The sequence below is a fragment of the Lissotriton helveticus genome, chromosome 11, assembly GCF_964261635.1.
Source record: "Lissotriton helveticus chromosome 11, aLisHel1.1, whole genome shotgun sequence".
NCBI lineage: Eukaryota > Metazoa > Chordata > Amphibia > Caudata > Salamandridae > Lissotriton > Lissotriton helveticus.
The window spans coordinates 835,577,534-835,603,506 of NC_136072.1; the positions used below are offsets into that span (position 1 = coordinate 835,577,534).

The following is a 25,973-nucleotide window of genomic DNA, read 5'->3' on the forward strand; positions in this document are numbered from 1 at the left end:
CATTACACCTTCGGATCCAAGTAAGTATTATGTTAGGTATTTTTCCCCTACCTATTGCCACTTTAGTATAGTGGCAATAGACAGGGAAAGTATTTATAAGTTTCTATATATAAAATAAAAACAGTAGACTGGAGTGTTATAGAATACAGATGCGTACAGTATGATATCGCAGAGTGTAGTGGCGTAGTGAATGGATATAAATGTTATGTAGCAGGAATATACATTATGAAGTGTAAATCTTAAATTTTGATAGTATATGTAAGTAGTGTTAATGATATAAGTTTTAAAAAGTGTAGTTATATATGGTGCTGCAGTATACCGTGGCAGGTTCACAGTATAGGGCGGTACATGGGGATAAAAAGTCAGTATGTGAGTGGCTAATGACTATTTGCCAAAGGTAAAAGGCAGCAATGTCATTTTTATCACAGTTTTGTGTTCTGCAGTTTTTGTCTCACCGTGTTCTGGGTTAGGACCTTTGATATAGATAAGTATTAGATTTTATTGTTGATCACTACCTATTACCACTTTATTTAAGTGGTAATAGCTAGAGAATTGTATTTATACTTTTCTATATATATTTTTAGCAGTCTAGTAAGAACTGCATATTTTTTAATTAGTATGGCAATTCGTAGGTATTAACCTGCTACTCCGTAGACTTTTAGTGCATATTTAAATATAATAAAACTAGAAAGTAGACTTTAGTACACTGTGTTATTAAAATATAGTGTATTACAGTCTTTTTTAAAAAGTTTTTGTGTTTTTATTTATTCATTTTTTTGGTACCATAATAATCCTGAGGTAGTACCGAGATACTTCTTATTCTTATTTTAAATATATAGATACTTGTAAAAAAATCTTTCCCTACCTATTAACACTTTACTACGGTGGTAATAGGTAGGGGAAAAATACCACACCTTATGCTTACCTAGATCTGAAGGTGTAACTCAGAACACAGACAAACTGTACCTAAAAACAACATGGCTGCCTTTAACTTTTGTAAAGTCAGTCATTAGCCAATAATCTAATTACTTGTCATCACTATGTACCATGGTACTGCCATTAAATACTGTAAAATGTCACAAAAATATAGCTACAACTGATATCACTAAGTTAAAATAGATTATAACTTAAATACTTTTTCTACTTGCCTATATTACCCAAAAAGGATCATCTGGGCATGCTGTCCAATCCTGCCAAATTTCATGTAAATCAGTTCAGCCCACTTTCACACTACTGCCAATACAAAAAGTCCATGTAAAATGCTTTCAGGTCAAAACATGCTTTATCTTTGCACCCCCTTCACCAAACGCTGCAATACTTTACATCCTCTGCCAATGTATTGGGTGCAATAGAGCTTCAAAGTTTCACAGAGATTCGTCAAACATGTGCAAAGTTATTAAGGGGCAAACATCTGAGGAATTGTTGTCTCTGGCAGTACCGCCATTCTGTGACAGTGGCTAGTGCCACTCTGTGACATATATACACACATATATATATATATGTTATCTACTTATAGGTTATAGGATAAGTTGGTTCTTCCCTGCCACATAGTTCCAGTCGCCCTACTTATAGGGACTTTCGGCCAACCTTTTCATTCATTGGCCTACCGCTTGATCACTCATTCTTCGTCTGCCCACTACAGCACACATCAAGGGGCAGTGGATCAGTTCACAGTAGCTATTGGCTAACTTCACTGTGATTGACAGCTTTCTTCTCTTTCACAAAGAGCACATTATCACACAAAATAGTTCCCTTCAGTCCCAGTGACTATAACAGTAATGTCTGCTTTTGAGAAAAGAGCATATTTAATTTTGTTGTCATTTTTTTCTTTTTTTATATTGACAAAGACCCAGCAGCTGCTCTAATGGTAAAGTTTTACAAAAACCATGAAAAAACTAAACAAGCATTGCCAGCGCCAGACCTGTTGGTTTTGCCAAAACTTGTTTTTTGTAATGTTATGTTATGGAAGTTTGTAGTGCGCACAGATACTCCAAAGAGTGTCCCGGCGCGAGCCTTGAGAAGTGACGAAGAACCGGTTAGTTAAAAAGAAACGTTTCAAGCTAATTTTTTTTAAAATAATATGGTCCTGGATGCTGCGAAGAGCAAATGGAAGAGAGTTCCAGGCCGTGGCAGCCCTAAAAGCAAGAGAGCTGCCACCCATTCTTTGGAGGTGAACGCGAGGTATCTGGGCGAGAAGCTGAGACGCGGACCAAAGCTGTCTAGCCGGAGTATAAAACATAAAACGTTTCCTTAAATAAATCGGGCCGGAAGTGTGTAACTCTGTGACCTAAAGCTGCCACTGATGCCAGAGAGTGTTTTAAAATAAAATGATAATTTTAACTAAACCTTCAAAGGCCCTTTCACTACAATCTAGTCTGGATAATAAGGGTCTATGCTTAGAAGTCACTCCAGCGCTACAAGATCAGCTGGGCATCAGCACTGGTCTCAACTTGAGAGGGTCACGATTTGTGATAAGCCAAACATGGGTTTCTCACCTTGAGGGTAACGCAAGTTGTATCCTTGTGCTGCTGTTACTAACTAAATACCCAGGAGCTATTAAAATACCAGTCCCACTAATAACAATGTATGGAGTGTACAGAAGACACATTATTGGGTGGGGCCCCTCATGGCTGTGCAGTATAGAGGTTGAAAAAATGCTCCTGAAAGCCCTCACACACTTCTCTGAGATCTCATGTCACTGAATGAGGTATGGGCATCAGTGTGGTGGTCCAAAGCACTGCCTATTAAGTTACTGGTCACAATGCATGAATCTAAACTCAGTGAAAAGAAAGAGATACTTGGATTTTAGAGCCAAGCATTCGAAAAATATTATGCACACAAAAGGTAATGGGGAGGGTGGAATGCTTGCAAGAAGTCTAACTTCTAGCAATCGCTCGGGGGAGCATTCAAACCCATCGTTCTTTTGCCAACCATGCCACCTCAAATTAGAGCCAACCACATGCAAATCAGTCTTGTGCTTGCTACAATAGAAACAGCCCAGTCCTCTCTGAACCAGAATATAAGCAACCCATGACTGGTTGGTTTTCTTCTGATTGGGCCCCAGTGGTCAGGTGTAGCTGGGTTCCGGTGGCACAGTGAGAAAATTTCCGCTTTTTTTTATAACCCCTGCATCGATATCGACTGCACAATATCGATAACCAACATATTGTGAAAATAAGCCTATGTGAAGCCAAGGTTAGTAAATATGTACTTCCATATGTATGCTAGTTGATATGCTGAAGTTGACATAAGTGTAGAGCAGCATTATTGACTCTGATATTTTGACTTACAAATACAGCAAGGAGTGCCAGGTCAGCAAAAAGGCATTGTCTATCGCTCTATTAGACCTGTGAAAAGGTGGCCTCTTGAACTTTTACAGAGGGAAGTGTACACAGCATAGATGTAAAGTGGAGTGTAATTGGTCAGACTGCACATGCCAAAGCTTCACTCAAAGAATTTGATTCGGATCATTTTTCTGGGGGAAAAGGAAGGAGAGAGCGATATATGGTTCATGGCCCAAGATCAGGCACTCGGTTGAACGTCACCTGAGTGTGGCTTTGTACATGTACTTTCAATCCACCAAACATTGTGGGCAAAGCTCTTCCGCAGTCAAAAAGTGCTCCGAGTGGGAGCATGAATGTTTATATTGATCAGGAGGAGCACATAGAAGTCACAGGCATTGTTTATCTTGCTTCAAAGGTGTCGCTAAACGCACACACTCACCTACTTTTTAGGGAAAGAACCCTATAATGTGGTGGATGTGCACAACAGTACGTGGCTGGATCAGCCTATCCCATTTTGTGATTAAAACAAAACTGTCAACTCTCAGTTTTTTTACCGTAGATTACTGACACCCCCTTTACTCAGCAAATCTGGTAACACTCAAAATCCTAGCATAAATAATAGTCCTACAGATCTATTAGCACTAAACATGAGTTATTCGTGCATGTACCCTGAGCATTAATAATAAGATGTGCATTTCTTTAAAAATACTATGGGCCTGATTAAGAGTTTGCTGAAGGGAGTAAAGGTAGACAGAGTAGAGGAGAACTTTATATCCATCACACTGCCTTTACTCTGCCCACCAAATTTAGAGATGTCCACAAACCCCACTGACATCTCTATATATCAGCAGAAACTGCCGTCAAGGTGAACCCTGTCAACATAGGTAACGTTTGATGGACATCGCCGCCAAACATGACAGCCGACCATCAAACTTTTCCTGATTTCTTTTCCATTTATCAAAAACAAATTCCCAAAGAGAGAGTTTGATTTTGAGAAATAAAAAATGACTGACCCCACACCATGGGAGTTCACCCCTAGTGTATGTCTTTTTTTACTGTTTATCACCAGCAGGGTGTTCCTGTTGGCGACAGACAGTAAAATATAATTTTTTTAATTAAAGATGTGTGACTACTCACTTTAAATGGGTTGGTTCACTTCTGATGGCCCAACTCCCTTAGACCATCAGAAGAATTTTACACTAACGTAGTAAATCTTACTCCGTCAGCATAAACTGGGCAGTCCGCCGACCTCTAAATCAGCTGAGCCAACACATTTGGAGGAGAGGGTACACCGTTGCACCACCAAACTCAGACCCTAAATCTGTTATAATGTTCTGGCAAATTTTTTACTTAAAACGGGTGTAAAATATGTACATGTCTACAGCTCCTACACTTATAAAACACCCATTCAAAGCAGCCCCTGATCCTGCAGCTGGCTGTCCTTTCATCTTCAATGGAGGTCATGTGATGCCTCACACCAGATGTGGCTCATCAGTTTCTTCTTTGCATTTGGTCATTAGGGGCATGGCCTGGTTAGTAAGATTGGAGGGGGGGATAGAAGCTTCGGATTTCCCAACAATTAGGCTGGCATATAATGTTTAAATACATTATAGGAAAAGCAGAAAGCATGAGAGGGGCATAAGGGGCAGTGAAAATGGAGAGGAAGGGGGGTTTGGGGGGCAGCCGAGCCGCGAGGTCTGCCCCCCGGGCAGATTTGGGAGGGGGAAGGGAGGAGAACAAGCGAACGGCCATTTTGCCGCGTTGGGCTGGCTGGGGTCGGACCAAAAGCAGCCCAAAAGGAGCCCAAAGCCCAAAGCTTAAATAGCGTTCCAGAGTGTTCCCAGCCACCATTTTAGATACTGAGACCTGGTGGCTGGGAACGGGTTTAGTCAGGAGCTTTTTGTCTAGTTTTGTCTTTCTTGTTAAGTTTATTGATTGTTAGTTCTTCGGCGGCTTTCGCTATTTTTAAGGGGCTTGACGAGGGGCGAGTCCTCGATGCACTACACGGCTGGGCGAGGCGGGCGGCCATCGCCTGCGCGCCGCCACAGAAGTTTGCGCTTTCCCAGGTAGGTCTGTGACAGGCGGCGCGGGAAACAAAATAATGTAGGGAGGGCGACGAGGCGCGCTGCAGCGGCGCCCCGCAGTCTTTGGGAATGGAATCGGCGGGGAGGGCGGCGTTTTGGTTCAGAGCCAAAGGACAATTTTGTAATTCTGGTTTTGGGATGGAATTGAAATGACCACACATTGGGGTCGATTAGGATGGCGGTTTTTCCGCATCCTCCGGGCCGGCGGAAGTGTCCGCCGGCCTGGAGGATGCGGAAAAACCGCGGCGGAGACTCCAAAGACCCACCGCCAAATTAGGATGGCTGGTGGGTCTGATAATCTGTCCGCCGCTTTTCCGCCGCGGTCGGAAGGCGACCGCGGCGGAAAAGCACTAACATGTCTGGCGGTGTCTATCAGACACCGCCAGGCATATTAGGGTGTCTGAAAATATATGCTTTTCCGCGGCGACTTTACCGCCGTGGAAAAGCATACGGACCTTCACTTCGGGGGCCCGTTGCGGGGCCCCTGGGTGAAGGTGGGGTGGGGGGTGCACATGGGGGGTACCTATGGTACCCCCCTGCATTTGCGTGCACAATGCAGCAGGCACCGCGCGGTGCCTGCCGCTTTGTGCACGCAAATGCTGTGCATGGATTTTTTACATTGCGGCGGATGCAGCTTGAAGCTGCACCCGCCGCAATGTTAGAGATGGAGGATGTGACCGCCACACTGGCGGTCACATCCTAATTTGATCGGAGGGAACGCCGCAGCCCATGCGGACGTTCCCTCCTCCTCAGGGGTCGCGGACGGACTCAAGTCCGTCCGCGATCCTAATCGACCCCATTGTATGTAAATGGAGCATGCACAATGCGGTTGTAGGCTAATGCACGCATGCATAGTACTCCTCAGGCACTGCCGGCTGAGGCGCGTGTGTCCCGAAATAAAGCAGGGATAGCCGATCTGTCAAGAAAGAGATAACGTTTTGGGTGAGAAACAATTAGGTCTGCTCTGCGCCACTTCTATATGGAGGGCTCAAGTGCATCTTTGCACATTGTCTGCTCTGGAGGACGACGCGAGGTCGGGAGGTGGCTTGAACAGCAGCCCAGTCAGACACCCCAATCATCGTCCATTTTGATAGAAGCCCGCCTGCTTTCTCTTTTCTCCTAAGTCTGAATTTGTGTGACACCACCCATGTCACAGACACCAGTGTCAGTCACAGCCAGTGAAGCCCCCCTTCGTGTGACCACCCTGACTAGTGCAGGGATGTGGGAAACAAAATTCTATTAGGTATTTCTCTTTAGAAACACCACATAACTGTATGAAAACATTAAACACACAGCACAGGCAGGAACACCGGGGGTAAGGGGGGTTAACAGGGAGAGGGTACGAGGAGGTCGGGGGGAAAAAAGGGGGGCGGGGAGGGAGGGGGGCGCGGTTCAGGGTCCCAGTACACCAGCAGTACTTTTCTTTGGCAGGGGGGCGGCCGGCGTGGGGCTCCAGACTTGGTATGGCTTGGGGCGGCCCGGCGGCACCAAGGAGAAGGGAGGGCTGTGCTTCCTGCAGCAGGCCCGGAGTACGCGAGGGTCTCGACGCGGCTGGTTACGAAGGCCCCAGGCGGGCTCGCCAGTCCCACCACCCACAGGGCCCCCAGCGGCTTGGGGAGTAAGAAGGCCCCAGGCGGGCTCGGCAGTCCCTCACACCCACAGGGCCCCCAGCGGCTTGGGGATCGACAGCAGCCATGGAGCAACGGCACAGAGGAATACTTGACTAGTCTTGGTATCAAAGATGAAATTGTGTTTACCAATCAAATCAGCGGGGGACTTGGTGAGGGCGTCGCCTCTTTATAAGACAATGCAGGTGACATTGGGGCTACAATGGTGGAATGCTCGCGTACAAGCTTTACATGCCTTGGGGCCAAGGATATTCAATTCATTGTCCTGTGCTTTCCTTCTACACGAGTACAATGCAGTTGACATTGGGGGCTACAATTGTGGAAGGCTCGCATGCAAGCTTTACATGCCTTGAGGCCGAGGATATTCATTTCATTGTCACGGGCTTTTCCTTATACACGCTTAAGCACACTGGTACTATATCTAGCATAGGAGTTCGTCATTACCACATCAGGCTTTCTGGGAACCTCAACGTATGTCGCCAGTGGGGTAAGATGGATGGGCAACCTGCGACAATCAGTCTAACGGGAGGATTGGGTGGTCCTTACGCGGGCAGCAAGGGTAAGGCGCTCTTAGATGGAACGAGGTGGTGGTGTTAGCTGAGACAATATTTTGTATAGTTGTGGGAATAATGGATGAGGCCTGTGGTTATGCAAAGCTATGGGTGGATGTTGAACTACATTGGACGGGAGGTTGTGGTATATTTCTTTTCCGACACATTAGTTCCAATATATACGAGAATAAGCTAGCGCGAGATTTACAGATGGAGGACGCGGCGTATGGTCAGTGTTCCTTTTTCGACAAGCGGCAGTAAGGGACAGGAAAAGGGGCTTTTTGGGGATCATGAGTACCCCTGAGTGGGTAGCAGTGGGTAGGTTGTTATACAGAGGTTGTGGCTCGCAAGGTCGGGCAGGAGTGTGTGGTAATCGCCGGTGTGAGGTTTGGTCATGCAGCCACGTAGGAGATCTCTATTGCAGGTGGGAAGGGAGACATTAGACGGGGTAAACGGCGACAGTAATGCTATGCCTTTAAAGTGGTCCAAAGTTGTCGCAGTGAAGTTGGGGATATTGGGGCTATTAGCCACGTGCCCGTTGTGTTAGAGGCAAAGTCAGACATGGGACTCCATACCATTATGGCCGACACGTTTGCCGTGCAGTTGGGTCACGTAATCGCAGGAGCGACCATAGCCTAGCTGCACCGCACCAGCGAAGCACTCGACGGTTGAAGCGAGTTTCGTGAGAGGAGGAATGATTCAGGCAACCATGCGTCTGTAAGTTTTCTACCGTGGCTGGGGGTTTTTTGTGGGGTTGTACAGCGCTATGCACGGAACTCGGTCATTATGTTAGTTTATCACGTTATGTTCCCTTGCGAGGTTGCACGGGCAAAGTACAGGGGATGCACGTACAGTTGGATTCATTCATGGGGGCGCTAAGGTCTCATAACACGATAGAATATCGGTACTGTTGAGGCATGTGTGCAATTTTAGTTTCTGCTCAAAGAGAGGCGGAGGGTATAAGATACGGAGTGGTGCATGGTTACACAGCATTAGGACGCGACGTCAATTCAGGTGGTTGCGGTGGCGGTCGTTGGTTCCTTTTAGGAGCAGACGTTAGGTCTTCGTTGCCGGTCGTGTTGGTGAGTAATGAGGAGCAAACATGGATGTTAGAGGAGGGTGCATTTCGCCTAGTAGTATGGGGCGGCACCACGGATGGGACAGCCGTATGGGACCTGGGTTACGTTTGACTCCACGAAGCTGTGATGGGGTAGTGGTGTTCGGACACGTTGGGAGTGGAATAGGTGAGGGACATTATGAATATGCGCTTGGGGCATTCCGTGTGGGGTGGGCAGACGATACATATACATGTTCTTAGGAGATGGGTCGTAAATATGTTCTGGTTGGTGCATCTGTGATTTTACAATAGATTCATGGTGCAACACTTGTCCTGGCGAGGGTATCTGGGATAATGGTGTGTGAGAACAAACGTCAACGCTATGACACTCTTCCATGGATAAGACTACTGTGCAGGGTATTGGGTTTAGGTAGATAGGGGGGAATAAGGTTATATGGCGAATGGCACATCCGGGTAAGTAGTGCGCTCTATAAATGTCTGTGATTGATTGATTGATTGACCACATAGTGGGGGGGAAAGGGTCAAACACCGCTGCACTTTGTAAACCCGAGTAGCTTGGATATTTGAGTCGCCGGACATGCATGAAATATGGCTTAACATTGGTGATGTACGTAAGATAGGCTCTTAGGTGGCTTATGAACACTGCAACATTTTGATTTGATAATAATCCCTGGAGCGTTATGGAAGGTTGTTCACTATGGTGACACAGTTGAAAGAATAAAAAAAAAAAAAAAAAAAACTTTAAAAAATTCCCTGAGGACCACTTCTTTATTATAGTTTTTGACTAGGCCCAGTTCCTGGGGAATATTGTTTTGCCAAAGGTATGTTCATTAGGTAGGTGGACACGGCATTGCCGATGGGCTGCGCGAGGTCATGCGCGGGGTTGAAGGTTTCGTAGGTTCCAGCAATGGCTGTATGGAACGAACGGGTCACTGGGGAGTTTCAGCCCTACCTGGATGACTCTTTTTCGTGGCGGGGCCCCGGACTCCACGAACTGCCAGGTGGCGCTGGACAGGTTTCAGGAGATCACGGAGGTCTTTGGGGTGCCATGGGCGCCGGTTGAGGCAGTGGGGCCACGCACGGCGCTGTCACCTTTGTGTAAGGAGCTGGTCTCGTTGTTGCTGGAGGCACGGTTGCCGGCAAGCGAGCAGCGACAGATGTTGAGGCGGCTCGAGGTGATGGAGCCAAACCACAAAGTGGCAGTGTGGGGAAATTCAGAAAGACAAGTGGGGCCAGGCACGGCGCTGTCAATTTTGGGAAGGAGCTGGGCTTGGTGTTGCTGGACACACGTTTGCCGGTGGACAAGCAGCGGCGGATGTGGAGGCTGCTAGGGGTGAGGGAAGCAAGGAACACAGTGCCAGTGTGGAATTTCAAATGACAAGTGGGGCCAGGCACGGCGCTGTCAATTTTGGATTTGAGCTAGTCTCGGGGCTTACTGGAGGTGATGGAGGCAAGGCACAATGTGCCAGTATGGAAAGTGACAAAAACAGTGGGGACGGCATGGCATGGACAAATTTGGGTATGGAACGGGCCGTGGGTTGCTGGAGACACGGTTGCTGGCAGACAGGCGGTGGCGGATGTTGAGGCATCTAGAGGGGATGGAGGCAAGGCACGAGGTGCCAATGTTGGAACGTCAAAAGACAGTGGGGCCAGGCACGGCGCTGTCACTTCTGGGTATTGAGCTGGTATTGGTGTTTACTAGGAGCACGGTTTCCGGCAGGCAAGTAGCGGCAGGTGTTGTAGCGGCTCGAGGTGATGAGGCATGGCACAAAGTGCCAGTGTTGGAAATTCAAAGACAGTGGGGGCCGGCTTGGCGCGGTCAATATTTGGGTCGGGAACGCGGGTGTTGCTGGAGGCCTGGTTGCCGGCAGATAGGCAGCAGCGGATATCGGGGCTGCTAGAGTTCTAGTGGCATGGCACATGGGGGTAGTGTCGGAAACTCATGTGCTGGGGGGACACCGTGGTTTTGCGGGCGAGTGGTACGTGTCGGGGAGGTTAGCGGGGTGGAAGCCTCAGGTAAGGGCGGGGGGAGGATAGCAGTGGTAGGGCACGTTCCGGCTTCGGAGTGGTGGGGCGTCGGAAACGCATGGACGGTGTGGCGGCCGGGGGGACATTCACGCGTCGGTGGCGATGATCCGCAGTGGTATCGGGGTCATGTGCGCAGCGAATTTCTTTTGAACGCGCACGGGAAGTGAGGGGGTATAGTTATTGACAATGGTTGCTCGTGCAGGTCGGGAATGGTTTCTTAGCCCGGGACGTGTTGAGTTGGATGGCGGAGCTTTCGTTTGTAAAGAAGGCCAAGTGGCAAGCACGGGATAGCTTACTTGGTGGTAAGCTGAGTCTCAATCCTGAATGGTTGCAGGTTGCATGGGTCAGGGAGGCCCGTTATTGGGGGGTGTGCCGTGAGTTGGGGGCAGGCGGTTGATGTCTAAATTTTTGCATCAAAAAAGGGGGGGTGGGGGGGGGGGGCAGGAAAAGGGGGAGGCGGTGTAAGCACCTAACCTCGGCCTTTCCCTGGGTGGCGGAGTTGTTTTTGATGTTGGTCAAGTTTGGCTGGATTTCGGTACTTTCTCGTGAAGTTGGGGAGTTGGGAAACGGGAGCGGGGAAAGCGTAACCAGTTTGGGAGTTGACATTAGAGGGTAGTTAGTTACAGTTGCAAGAAGGCAAATAGGAAGGTAGGTCTTGGGAGGTTTTGGAGTTAGGAGGTAGGGGATAAAACTGGATAGTATTATGATGTAATTGAGTTATATGTTTGTATATTGCAGGGTGGGGGATTTTATCATGTGGGGATCGTAGGGGTGGGGGGAGTAAAACAAAAAGGGGTCAGGTAACTCGATGTTTAGAGAGGTTTCAGTTTTGTAAGGCAGTTGCCAGTTTAATAAATGTGATGTGCACCTGTTTCAATAAAGCGGCCTTTTACTTTTACACACACAAAATGGTAGTCGGTGTGCTTGCCCCCCTTCCTCCCTCCCAAGGGGGGTTTGGGGGGCAGCCGAGCCGCGAGGTCTGCCCCCCGGGCAGATTTGGGAGGGGGAAGGGGGGAGAACAAGCGAACGGCCATTTTGCCGCGTTGGGCTGGCTGGGGTCGGACCAAAAGCAGCCCAAAAGGAGCCCAAAGCCCAAAGCTTAAATAGCGTTCCAGAGTGTTCCCAGCCACCATTTTAGATACTGAGACCTGGTGGCTGGGAACGGGTTTAGTCAGGAGCTTTTTGTCCCCGCCCACCCTCCCCAGGTTTTGGCTTGGGATTTTGGTTGTGCTGGGAAGGTGAGGACAGGAAGGGTTTTTGTGTCAGGTGGCTGGGTTGGGACAGGTGCACAGGGGGTGTTTATATGTAAGTTGTCGCTTGGAACAGGTGCTGGCGGAGTTGTTTTTGATGTTGGTCAAGTTTGGCTGGATTTCGGTACTTTCTCGTGAAGTTGGGGAGTTGGGAAACGGGAGCGGGGAAAGCGTAACCAGTTTGGGAGTTGACATTAGAGGGTAGTTAGTTACAGTTGCAAGAAGGCAAATAGGAAGGTAGGTCTTGGGAGGTTTTGGAGTTAGGAGGTAGGGGATAAAACTGGATAGTATTATGATGTAATTGAGTTATATGTTTGTATATTGCAGGGTGGGGGATTTTATCATGTGGGGATCGTAGGGGTGGGGGGAGTAAAACAAAAAGGGGTCAGGTAACTCGATGTTTAGAGAGGTTTCAGTTTTGTAAGGCAGTTGCCAGTTTAATAAATGTGATGTGCACCTGTTTCAATAAAGCGGCCTTTTACACACACAAAATGGTAGTCGGTGTGCTTGCCCCCCTTCCTCCCTCCCAATGCGGATTTGTAGGAGTACTAAGAGGGAACACGCAATATTTTCTAAAATAACCATTATTTTTGCCGAATTTCATAACAGAAAGGGAGAGAGTGTTGATGCGTTTTTGTCTATGTGTATTTGTACAAATTCCTGGTGAAATTCGACAGACATCTCACTGTACCACGCTGAAAGCACCTGCACCCAACTATTTCTCAGAAAATACATTTTTTAGGGGAGGAAACACCCCAAACGCCCCCCTGAAACTACTTCCGTTGGTCGTTGTTACTCTGCCTTTATAATGGTAAAAGCAACATCAGAGCCCCACCTCTAGGTTCCAGTGTGCAAAGGCTCCCTCAGGGCTGCACTCAGAGGCTCAATGTGTTACAGGCCACAAGAAATTTGACCACCTCACTCCCATCCTGCTAACCCTACAGTAGCTCTCCACAAAAGCTAGGGTTCAATTTAATGCCGCCTTCTTGATGCACAAGGCCTTGCAGGATTCCTCTCCCTCCTGCTTGCCTAACAAACTCTCTGGTGCTCAAAGGGGTGGAATCACAGAACCTCCTTTCCTGAAGTCTCCCACATGTAAACAATAACGCTACGTGAAATAGGCCTTTTCAGGAAATGCAAAAAGGATTTGAACTCTCTTCTATTAGCCGCACGACCCCTTGTCATGCCACCTTTACAAAGAAATAAAATACTCCTATTTCCAAGGTACTTTAGGCAAGGCCTTGACTGATTCTTATATTTCTGTCAAAAATGTTGTTTAAGGGCGTGATTTCTTATTTACTGACTAATTTGACGTGTTTGCCGTCTCTCCTGCTCTGTTGTTTAACTATTTGCTTTTGGCAACTGCTAAGAGCTCTTGTTCTCTAGTAAAGCGCACTACTGCCCTAGGGCGAAGCTCCCACTACGGAAAAAAAGTATAAATAAATAGATTTTAAAAACTGCAGCCATCACGCTCTCTCTCCATGTGTGTACACACACACAGTGAAAAGAAGTCCTTCTTTTCATCCTTTGAAAGATGTGCACCCACGGAGCCTCCATGTTCATTATCTTAACCAGGGCTTTAAGTGGGATGGAACATCTGGGGTGGAGGGTCTCTCAAAGGGTCATGGCCATAAGGGCGTGGCTTAAAAGCACATAAGCTGAAAATCTGTGTTTAACATAGTGTGCCGTCCAACTGGTATTTTGCTGCTTCTGTCATTGCATCTAGATATATACTACAACCAGGGCCGGACTGGGAACCAAAACCGGCCCTGGCAAAGTGCTCGGCTGGCCTCCTCCCAACGCCCTGCGACCGCTCTCTTTGCCAGGGCGGTTTTTGGACGATTTTGTTACGCTGCAAAAACGGCCCTGTAACAAAAACGGCCCCCAGGGGCCCAAAACCGGCCCCCACCCTTGCGGCGCACCGGGGGATTGCCCGGTGCCCGCAACGGCCAGTCCGGGCCTGACTACAACAAGTAACATTAGACCTACAACAAGCCAGGTCTATTGGCTTGGTCAGTTGCATGTATTAACTAAGAAACAACTATGGCTTTATTGTATATAATATTGAAAATGCTTCTGTTCTGAAATAATGAGGCTGTGAAAGATCTAGAACGAGTCTCTTAGAAGTTACAACACAGGCAGTGAAGGGTGATACTGATGCAAAGTTAAGATTTTTATTTACCCTGAGGATGAGAGCAAAAATGGAGAGCGCAATGGGGACCTGTCCCAGCAGCTGCTTTTTAGAACTGCCGGGGCTGAGAATCGACAGGACCCGGCCCGCTTAAAGCCCTGATCCCAATCACACCTAACAAAGAATCGGGCCCATAGGTGTGCGCTCACTCCATCAACACATGCACAGGCTCGTTCCATTCCATATCTGTGCACTTCTCTCATCCGCACATGTATAATATTCCGACTCCTTCCTTCTCATATGGGTACACTCCTTTCATCCATCCGTGCACCGGATCGTTCCACCCCACACCTGTACACTTCTTCCACTCACACATGTACTGACTCCTTCCATCCCATATGAGTGCACTCCCTCCAGGACACAGTAACGCGTCCTGTCCATCCACATGTGCAGGGGCGTTCCATCTTCCATACATACAGGTGTGCACCCCACTTTCTATATGTGTAATTTACATTTGTTATGCGCACCCCTCCATAAACTTGCACAGACTATTCCCATGCCTCAGATGTGTTATGTTATGTTATGTTAATTGGCTCTTCTATAGCGCAACGGCTACTCACAATGGAGTGTCCCGGCGCTTTGGCGAAGAGGACCTTTAATGGAAAGGAAACATAACTGAAAATAAAAGACAACACGATTCCTAAATAAAAAGCCATGTTTTTAATGCCTTTCTAAAAGACAACAGACTAGGGGCCTGTCTAAGAGCAATTGGAAGTTCATTCCAAGCACGTGGGGCCAGGTAATGAAACGAACGCCCCCCTTGTCTGGCTCGTTTGATGGATGGAACGCGCATTGTAGACAAGGAGGCGGAGCGAAGAGCTCTGCTCGGTTGGTACAAAGCAAGGCGCTTTCTAATATACCTAGGGCCCAAATCATGGAGGGCCTTATAGGTAAGCGTCAGGCTTTTAAACAGCACCCTTTTGGCTATAGGAAGCCAATGCAATTCCTTCAGCAGATTGGAAGCACTAGCTCGTCTAGGTAGACCATAAATGGCCCGAGCAGCTGAGTTTTGCACGACCTGAAGTCTTCTTACAAGATACTTAGGAAGACCTAAATAAAGGACATTAACATAGTCCAGGCGCGACCCTACCAATGCCTGGACAATAACCCTTCGATGATTCACAGAAACCAAAGGGAGGAATTTCCTAAGCATCCGTAGGATACCAAAGCACTTCCCTGCAAGACAGGCTATTTGAGGTCCAAAAGTCAACTCGTTGTCAACAATAATACCAAGGTTTTTAGCCTTGGTACTGGCATTGGCAGGGGGAAAAAGATCCTGAGGCCACCAGTTCTTCCAGTTTGGTTCGGAGACACACCCGAAAAAGAGCAGCTCCGATTTATCGGAGTTGCATTTCAGGCCATGCCTCCTGAACCAATCAAAGACTGCCTCTAAGCAGCCTCTGATGCGGGTCCCATCAAACACCTCGTTCTTATTCTGAGTGAACAAGAGCTGGGTGTCATCAGCATAAGACACGATCTGGGCGCCAAACAACTCCGCAACCTCTGCAAGGGGGGCCATAAAGATGTTAAAAAGCAGGGGGCTAAGAATAGACCCCTGAGGGACCCCCACTTCCAGGGCTGACATAGCTGCGGAGTGAGGTGGCGCCCAGATCGTTTGTCGACGGTTGGCTAGAAATGATTTAAGCCATTTCCACACCGTCCCCCTTAGACCACAATCCCAGAGTCGAATTAGGAGAGTGTCATGGGGAACGGTGTCGAACGCCGCCGACAAGTCTAACATAACCAACATGGCCTTTCCTCCTGAGTCTAAAACCTCCCTAATGGCAGTGGTGACTTCCAGTAATGTGGTCTCGGTGCTATAATTCGCACGAAACCCAGATTGAGTACTGTGCAATAAGTTGTTAATCTCGATAAAATCGGAGATGGATCGATGCACATGTCTTTCCGCCACCTTTGCCAAAGCAGGGAGTAGGGAAATAGGCCTATAGTTGGCATGTATGATGGGATCCAAAGTTGGTTTTTTTATTAAAGGAATAATACAGGCGCTCTTCCAGGCCTGTGGCACAATGCCGGCGGACAATGAGGAATTTAGAATGGAATTAATGGGACTATTTAGCACAGAGGCTATTTTGTTAAGACACGAGACCGGGCAAGGATCAAGGGGAGAGCCCGATTTCAAGCTTGTCAAATGATCCAGTGAAGCAGTAAGGCTTAGCTGCGGAAATTCCCAAAGAGTGGGAATAGCAAGAGAGATAGCATCAGGATCCACAGCCCGAGGCTGAATGGAATGAGTGGCAAGGTCGGCTTGAATAGTGGTTATTTTCTCAACAAAATAACGTGCAAGTTCATTCAGCCAAGATTCTGAATGACACTGCACATACGTGGCTAAGGATGGGGAAGTGAAGTCTCTAACAATTTTAAAAATTTCCTTACAGGAATTATCCGATTCATCTATCCGCCGTTCAAGAAAGGATTTTTTTTCACTCCAGATCATCCTATGATAGGATTTGGTCAGATCTTTAAATTTTTCTCTCTCACGAGGGTTATAGTCTTTCCTCCAAGTTCTTTCGGCTCTCTTGCAATTTTGACGTAATTCTCTAAGCTTAGATGAGAACCAAGGAGCAGAAGAACGTTTCATTCCAGGTTTGACAACTTTCTCAGGCACGAGATCCGCCAGTATGGCCGTGAGCCACTCCGTATAACGGGGTAGGTCAACTTCCACCTCACCGGACAAAGTGCAGGGTGAACGAGCCAAGACCTGGAGTAACGTGTCACTAGATAGCAGATGAAAAGGCTTAAACAAACGTTTGGCAGAACTAACGGGGTTCAATCTGGCAGAAGAGACACTTGAAAGACTAAAAGTGATTAAGGAATGGTCTGACCATAATACGGGTTGGGGGGCGAGTACATTAATCGAAACAGTGGAAAATACTTGGTCCAAAGTATGACCCTTATTGTGAGTAGGATCATGAATGAAAGGAGTAAGTCCTAATGTAGCCGTAACCTCCAGAAGTTTCATCGTGTCGGGGTTTACAGCCTCATCCATATGTATATTCAAATCACCCAAAAATAAACAATGTTTAGATTTGAGACATGGGACTGAAAGAGCAACCTGTAGCTCGTCCAGAAAAGAACCTAATGGACCAGGGGCACGATATACCAAAATGCCAGTACAAGCATAATGAGGAGACAAATGGAGAGTGAAACCCAGCGCCTCGGTGTTCTGGATGTTATCTACCGTAAAAGTGGTGCAGTGCAGCTTATTGTTGACAATAATTGCTACACCGCCCCCACGCCCAGATGTTCTATCTCTCCTAAAGATGGAATAATTAGGTGGGATGGCGTTGGCTAAGTCTGGGGCCGAGGTATCACTCAACCATGTCTCCGTGAGAAAAAGACAAGATATGTCGGAGTTATCAAGTAAATTCCATATATCTAAGGCATGACAGCCTAATGAACGTGTATTAAGGAGTAAACAAGTAATAGTAGTTTCCGAGGAAATATGTTTTGGTCTATTACATGAAGGGGCTCGCCAACCACAAACCTGACACCCTTTCCTTAAGGTTCGATGTCCCGGAAAAACCGAGTGGCAGCGCCCTAGCGGCGGACGGAGATCAGAAAGAGTCTCAGAAGAATAAAAATAGCACATTATAAGACTTTAAGAAACGTACAGTACCAGCTACTTAAAAAGAGCCTGCCAGCCGTCCTGCACCGTCCGCTGCCGGAACGCTGACGGGCGCAGACGGGCAGGACTCTGGCACGACTCAGGCGCAGGGAAGGCGCCACCTTGCGCGTCACCGCTGCGCGTTGAATAGGGTGGAGCTTTAAGTAGGCCGGCGGAAGTAGAGCAACCCAGGCGCCACGACCCGCACCAAGATGGCGGCGTCAGGCTTCGCAGGCTACACCAACATGGCGCTCCCTCACCACCCCAGAACCGGGCCCACCAAACGGCGGTGCAAAATAATGTTTTAAATGCAGGTGAGGGGCCAGAACAAGCGCTAAGGCAGATGGATAGTATTTGTAGTAAAATCACAAATTATACACACAAAAAATGAAACGTTATGTTACATTTAAAAAAATAAGCGCGTTAGCGCAAAATCGCGCAGCCCTTTATCACAGCGTCTACCTCCTACCCTTGCAGGCACCAATTTGCCAAGAAGGATCGTCCGAAGGTTCCGCCTTAAGTAGGCCGGCGGAAGTAGAGCAACCCAGGCGCCACGACCCGCACCAAGATGGCGGCGTCAGGCTTCGCAGGCTACACCAACATGGCGCTCCCTCACCACCCCAGAACCGGGCCCACCAAACGGCGGTGCAAAATAATGTTTTAAATGCAGGTGAGGGGCCAGAACAAGCGCTAAGGCAGATGGATAGTATTTGTAGTAAAATCACAAATTATACACACAAAAAATGAAACGTTATGTTACATTTAAAAAAATAAGCGCGTTAGCGCAAAATCGCGCAGCCCTTTATCACAGCGTCTACCTCCTACCCTTGCAGGCACCAATTTGCCAAGAAGGATCGTCCGAAGGTTCCGCCTTAAGTAGGCCGGCGGAAGTAGAGCAACCCAGGCGCCACGACCCGCACCAAGATGGCGGCGTCAGGCTTCGCAGGCTACACCAACATGGCGCTCCCTCACCACCCCAGAACCGGGCCCACCAAACGGCGGTGCAAAATAATGTTTTAAATGCAGGTGAGGGGCCAGAACAAGCGCTAAGGCAGATGGATAGTATTTGTAGTAAAATCACAAATTATACACACAAAAAATGAAACGTTATGTTACATTTAAAAAAATAAGCGCGTTAGCGCAAAATCGCGCAGCCCTTTATCACAGCGTCTACCTCCTACCCTTGCAGGCACCAATTTGCCATGTGCGAGTGTCGTTACAGACATTTAATCACCACAACCCATCCACAGGCTGTGCGAATCCCTCTTTCAGCGTGGGTAAGATCCCCCACCCACGCGTGTACAAACAATTTACAACACAGAGGTGTGTACTCCCCCCATTCATGTGTACAAATCTCCACATGCAGGTGTTCACCCACTTCATAAGGGCAGAAGTCCTAAAAAAAAAAAAAAAAAAAAGACCGGGGGAGGAAGGGGGAGGGGGAGGGGAAGTAACCAAGTTGGGCAATATGCAAGTGACATCATGGAGCGTGACATTGCACATGGCATCACAGGAAGTGGCATCACAACCCATGATCCTCATAAAAAGTTACATTACAAGAAGTGACATCAGATCTTAAGACCTCACTAATATGTTTGGCAGTACATTTGAGCACATTACAATATTTAACAAATTAGAATTTGCATCAAGGCTGTGACAAAAAAAGTGAGGCAACCCGACATCTGGGCCTCAACTTACACATTTTTTTTTTTAACTCTGCCACAAAGTTAGCAACTAGGAGAAACATGTTTAATTGGTTGCAAAGTATGCATTTTAAAATATCTTATGGAGGTTAAGGAACCTGCTGCATGGCTCTTTATGTGCTCAGTAAATCCCAGGGAATAATAATAATGGTAAGATAACTCTGGAGGTTAACACACTTGCTAGAGAGATCTGTGTTTTGTCTAGCTCCAGTTTTGAATTAAAGTAATAATTAGGGTTAATATTTGTCCTCCTCCAAAGTACATCATGTGAAACAGATGGCAGATTTTTATTTTATGTTGATGGGTAAGTGGGATACTGCTTTTAACACAGATATCCTTTTGCTACTTGCAGTTCATAAGTTGTAATCCTTCTAATATAACAGAGTGAGCTATGAAGGGCATATGATTCCTACACCTTGTAAGCCTCACTGTCTTATGCAACACATGCAATGTACATTGATTTACACACATATGATTTATTGTCAATGTATAATGTGTATGTGTGATAAAGAGCGCTCCTACACCCTGAAGTTGGATGAGTGGCACTATAAAAGAAATAAAACAAAATAGTTGTATTTAAATTGCCAATTGTGTAAATACTGGGACAGACCAACACATCTGACACTTTTCCAGTGCATGCATTTGTCTTACATACAGGGCCTGAACAAAGTCATAAGCATGCATCTCTTAGGTAAAGAAATAAGCTGCTAGCCTTTGTTTCCCCGCCATTGCATTTGCAGCTAGGTGTGAGGTTCCAGCTAGCTGCCAGACAGGATACTCAATCAAAAGGAGGTCTAATGCCCCCTAATCTTTGGCCTTTGTTATGGGCCGAGCTGAAGGCCACATGCATCTTGCTGCTCGGAATGAAAGCAGACAACTTGCAGGAACAGCTGAATGGTACCTGTGTCTACACCGGGACAAGTTCAGTTAGTTTCTGTGGGGCCCAACTACTTAGCAGGCGAGACAACGTTCACCATCTGAAAAAAAGTGGGTAGAGGCCATTCACCCTTGACTTGTGCCCTGCATACACGTGTGAAAGTTCTCTACACCCCACAGGTATGCACCCATGCAATGGGCATGTGTAATGACCCCACCCCTCCCACAGGTGTGCACCCCAAAGTGTCGACAGACTCTTCCCATCACATGTATGTGCAGCCACCATCACACCTTCATCCCCTGCCACACGACTGATGACACTCTCCAACTCACATACACCCCTGCACCAAGACGGAAAGGCAGCTCCCGCAGGGTCCGTTTCCATCCCTCAAAGGTGTCCTCCCTCTAAACGCAGCGGTGCCCTACGCTACCATTGCAAGCTTTCATCCAACTACCTTCAAGGTGCGGACTGTCAGGCACAGATGTGCAATACCCTGTTATCCTGAACTGTGCACACCCTCCCTTTCCCAGGTGAGGCCCCGACTCCACTGACGGGTGTGTGTGTCTAACGACTTCGTGGCCTCTGCTCGCCCGCTCGGGTCCAAGGAATGCACCCCCTTCCTTCTCTGGGATTTCACTGCCTTTGCACACCCGGGGATACATCCATGCAGATGTGCACCTGCCTCTCGCTCCCGGTGCATCCATCCATCCGCCGCTGCACCAAAGTGTGCACCGCGCTCCTTCAGGGGGCTCCCCTTTCATTCCCCAGATGTGCACACTCCCTAGGATCTCCAAACCCCATCCGCATTCTTTAGGAGTGCATCCCAATCTGCTCTTATGTGCACCCCTTCTCCATCCACAGGTGTGCACTCTACCACCAGGCGTACAGACCCCTGCTCCATCCTCACATGTGCATATCAGCTTCACCAGCCATGTGTGCACACCCACTTTCATCCCATGGGGTGATTTAGCTCCATCACCCGCGGGAGGGTCCTTTATTTCCTCAGGTGCTTCCCCCTCTCCGTTCCCAGGTATGTTCGTTTCCTCTGTTCAGAGTACATACGCCTGGCTATTCCCAGATGTGTACTCCTGTCACCCACAGGTGTGCGCATCCTATTTTGATCCATGGGGTTTCCGTGCACCACCCCCAAAGAGGGAGGAGGGTGCCCCGTTGCCCCCTGAGGTTATCCCTTTAAATGCCCAGGCTTCCTTCCCCCCGGAGCCGGCGTTACGTACGCCTCACTATCGCCAGGTGCGTAAACCCCGCCATCCTTATGTGTGCCCCTATCTGGTGCACACCACCTTCTCTTTCCTACCCTGGGGCACACCCCCTTTCCGCCCAGGTTGGCATCACCCCCCAGAGCGCACCACACCAGCCGCGCACCCATAATTCAGTGAGAGGCAGTCACCGCGGGACCCGCCAGGCGTGCCCACCCGCACCCCTGTCCTGTCTCGCAGTCCCTGATCTGTCCCTTGTCGACAGTCGCGCGCTCCCTCCTCACCTGCATGGCTGCTCTCTGCTGGACGCCGGCTGATCTCTAGGCTGTGAGAGGAAGGAATGGAATAGACTCAGCACCAGGGCCAGCCCCCTGCGTGGAGGGAATCCCGCCCACCATGCCGCCCCTGAACGGAGCTGCGTGTTAACCCCTCAACTCCCTGCAGGCGCCAGGCTACGCTCATAAACATCTTCCAGAGAGCAGGCACGCACAGTGAACTAAAACATGTCAATAGGGCCAAACCTGAGAGGAACGGATGTTTTAAAAGAGATCTAGGCACTTCAGTGACGAATTGCTTTTGGACAAACTCTCCGACCACAGCATTCAAATTCTGAGCTGGTGGCCAATGCCACCAGGCTGCTTCTGAGGATGTGCAAATTGTGTTTTTATTGCTATGACAGCCATAATACTATAGGGCGACACAGTCTGAAATCCTGCCCCGCCTGTCACCAAGTACATGGGAGCAGCTTGCAGAAAAGGCCTTTTAGTGGGATAAAAAAACTGGGGGCGCGGGGGTGGGGTCTCTCGGAAGGGCGTGGCCGATGTAATTAAGGGCGTGGCTTTAAGCACTGAAGCTAAAAATCTGTGTTTAGCATAGTGTGCCGTCCGACTGGTATTTTGCTGTTTCTATCATTGCATCTAGATATTACACATACAACAAGCCAGGTCTATTGGCTTTGCCAAGGGTTGTTAGTTGCACAAGATAACTTAGCAACATCTATGGCTTCGTTGTCTATAGTATTGAAAACGCTTCTGTTCTGAAATGATGAGACTGCGAAAGAACTATAACGAATATCTTTGAAGTTACATCAAAGGCAGTGAAGGGTGGTACTGCTGCAGAGCTAAGATTCTATTTTTCACCCTGAGAGTGAAAGCAAAAATGCAGAGCCCGATAGGGACCCATCTTGGCACCTGCTTTTTGGAGCAGCAGGGCCTGGCCCATTTAAAGCCCTTGTGCAGAATATTAGTAGAAGGGCCCAGGCCACAGGGGTCGCACCACTGCTGACTCACACTGTATGTGCTTCCCTGGGATACCGTGGCACCTGGACCCCAGGTCCTGACCTTGGAATACCCAGACATGGGTCACGTGCACACTGTGTCACTGGAACCAAGCTGTACTTGGCTGATGAGCCCTAATGAGGGTAAAACCGGTCCTACAACCACACAAAATGTACCAGGGTCCATCAACTAGCATATATAATATATATAATCTTTAAACAACCGTTCAAAGGTGAATGTTTCTGACGAAGAAGAGAGCCTTCTTTTGGGTGAGAACCCTCACCTTCCCTGAGGTGGCATGCTTCATCATAGTGTCCCTCCTCACACCACAAAAACCTATTGTGGTTTGGGGTACACCTTTTAGAACAGGAGAAGCTCTTTGATCGTAAACCGGGCCTAAGAGAGTCTGAACTGGAGGTGAATTGCGCAGAGTGGCGGGTGAAAAAAGGTGAGGTGGATTTAAAACTATCTCCTGGTCATACCCTGGGAGAAAAAAGGTGAGGTGAATTTAAAACTATCTCTTGGTCTTACCCTGCAACTCTATTCTGTCTGTCAGGGATAACGTTATAAAAACAGCAAAGTGAAGCAGGGCAGAGACTCACCCCTGACTATGTAGGCTGGTCGTTATGTTTTTGCCCTAAAGTTACCTTTTACAAGGTGTGGTGGCCATTGGTCAGGACCTATTGAGTCACTCTACTGAAAAATGAATGTGATAAATATGAAATATAACACATTTTGAAAATGTAATGGGTCACCAATAGGCAGCTGGGAACCACCGCTTGGAGTACCTATAGGATACAAATGTATAGTTAGACCGTTGGTCAAACAGAGGCATCCCCACGCAATAACCACATACCAGCTCAATAATGTGTTCATGTGACAAGGTGCACCCCAAAGTGCAATAAAATTCATGCTGCCTATGAGAGTCACCAGGCCAAACATTAGTGCACACACATTGCTCAAAACCGACACTGGTTAGGAAGTGGGCGTTATTAACTCAGGATGACTTTGAAGAAGTATGGGTGGACAGCCTCCCAGAGGAGGTCGATAACATCCTGAATGCTGATAATGCTGGATGTTGGAGCAGTGAACTCTCTGATTCCGTTAAAACAATGTAAAAGTGGGCGAACCTCTGCCTCTGCAAAGTGGTTCTAACCAGATTTGGTGCTAATGAAAAGTAGTTGTAAGCATCTTGAGCGCCAATGGAGGAAGAGCTACAGGGACGAGAACAAATCGAAATATCTGGAGGCCTTAAAGTTTTACCATCGCCAGATCAGGGGAGTGCATAGGGAATACTATTCTGGGCAAATTGAACTAGCTAAAAATTCAACGAAGGCCATCTTTCAGGAAGTGAAACAACTGTCCTCTCTGGAACGAGTGACACCTGCACTTCCTGCCTCTATGGACTACTGTAATAAGGTCGCTGACTTTTTTACTGATAAGATTGCTAAGATCTATGCCACCTTTCCAGAAATCAGCAGGAGTTATGTTCCTGCAACTGGCTTGGATACTCCGGGGCCTGAGGACATGTTTGTCCTTCATCCTTTGGTGGAGGCTGAGGTTACCAGGCTAATGGAGGTGGTTAAATCTGGGTCTCCTTTGGACCCGATCCCTCCTAAATTTCTGCTGCTGGGAAAGAAAATGATTGCCCCTGTCTTCACCTCGCTATTGAACTTGTCATTCCAAACCGGTCAGGTCCCTAGTAATTGGAAACATGCAATGGTGGTTCCTCTGTTGAAAAAACCTTCATTGGGCCCTGCTCTTCCTGAAAATTTAAGACCAATATCTCTCTTTCCTTATGTGGCAAAATTGCTGAGAAACATCTGAATGGCCATCTTCCTAAGTTTTTGGAAGAGATGCGGGTCCTGCATGATACACAGTCTGGGTTCAGGACTTTGCATGGTACTGAGTCTGTTCTCCTGCTGGCGACCGAATGAAACTGCGGGCTGCGGCTGATGAGGGTAGGACTGCGGCCCTGATATTGATGGACCTGAGCGCCGCGTTCGACACGGTCTCCCACGGCCTTCTATTAGAAAGGCTAAGGGAGGCTGGGGTCGGAGGTATCACGTGGACCTGGGTGAAGAATTTTCTGGCAAATAGCTCCTTCCAGGTTTTGCAACATCCTTTCAGTTCTAGAATCTGCCCTCTAAACCAGGGGGTGCCGCAGGGTTCGCCTCTCAGCCCAACCCTTTTTAATATCTATATGTGCCCACTTGCAGACATCGTCCTGAAATATGGAATTCAGCTGGTGTCATATGCTGATGACACTCAGCTAGTTGTTACTCTGGAACATAAGGAACCTGAAAGAGCGGCCGATTTTAGAGCCTGCTTGAGGGAACTTATGGATTGGATGAGATTGAGCTGTCTTCAGCTGAATGCGGGGAAGACAGAGGTGATGGTGGTTGGAAAACAGCCTTCTCTCTGGACACAGCTCTGGTGGCCCGAAGCACTGGGATCTTGTCCAGTGCCGAAAGCTAAGGTGAACAATTTGGGAGTATGGTTCGACGATGCTCTCTCCTTCTCCTCACAAATATCAGCTGTGGCGTGTTTTGGCATTTTGAGGGTGATGTGTAAGATCTTGGACTTTCTCCCCCTAAATGCTAAAAGGTCGATTGTACAGGCGTTGGTGACATCTCGCCTTGACTATTGCAATGTCCTGTATATGGGGTAACGGCTAAAAATTTGAACATCCTGCAGAAAGTCCAAAATGCTGCAGCCCGGCTCATCCTGAATATACCAAAGTGGGCATCGGTGGGAGAAGCCCTAAAGGTACTGCATTGGCTTCCTATTCTGGCTAGAGTTACCTTTAAGGCTTTTTGCCTTAGTCACAGTATTCTTGGGGAGAGGGGACCACGCCTCTTATGGCCTCTCCTGAAAGCTCACCAGCCTGCTCGTTATCTAAGATCATTGGGTAGTGCAAGAGTGATTGTGCCCAGGGTGCTTAATGCGCGACTGGGCGGAAGATCATTTGGCTTTCTGGCAGCCAAGGCCAGGAATGAGCTTCCAGTGGATCTTAGGACAACTGAGTCGGAGTCTTTGTTTTGCAAAAAACTGAAGACTTTGCTCTTCCCATGGAGGAATGTAGTGGTCGGGTTCCACCTCGTTGGATGCCCCCGTGTGAGGCAGCTGGGGAGGGCTGTTAGGGCTCTGTTTGTCTTAGCGCGGGGACACTCCGGTTGG

The 25,973-nt window shown here is 48.0% G+C and overlaps 1 protein-coding gene across 1 annotated transcript in view; it reads right to left on the reverse strand.

Annotated features, from left to right (window-relative positions):
- The window catches only part of KCNIP3 (potassium voltage-gated channel interacting protein 3), a 694,194-nt gene extending 672,346 nt beyond the window's left edge, over nt 1–21,848 (reverse strand). Inside the window, exon 1 of the mRNA XM_078667021.1 lies at nt 21,801–21,848. Coding sequence (XP_078523147.1) covers nt 21,801–21,806 — 6 coding nt within the window. The 5' untranslated portion in view covers nt 21,807–21,848. The remainder of the gene's footprint in view (nt 1–21,800) is intronic.
- Between the last annotated feature and the right edge of the window lie 4,125 nt (nt 21,849–25,973).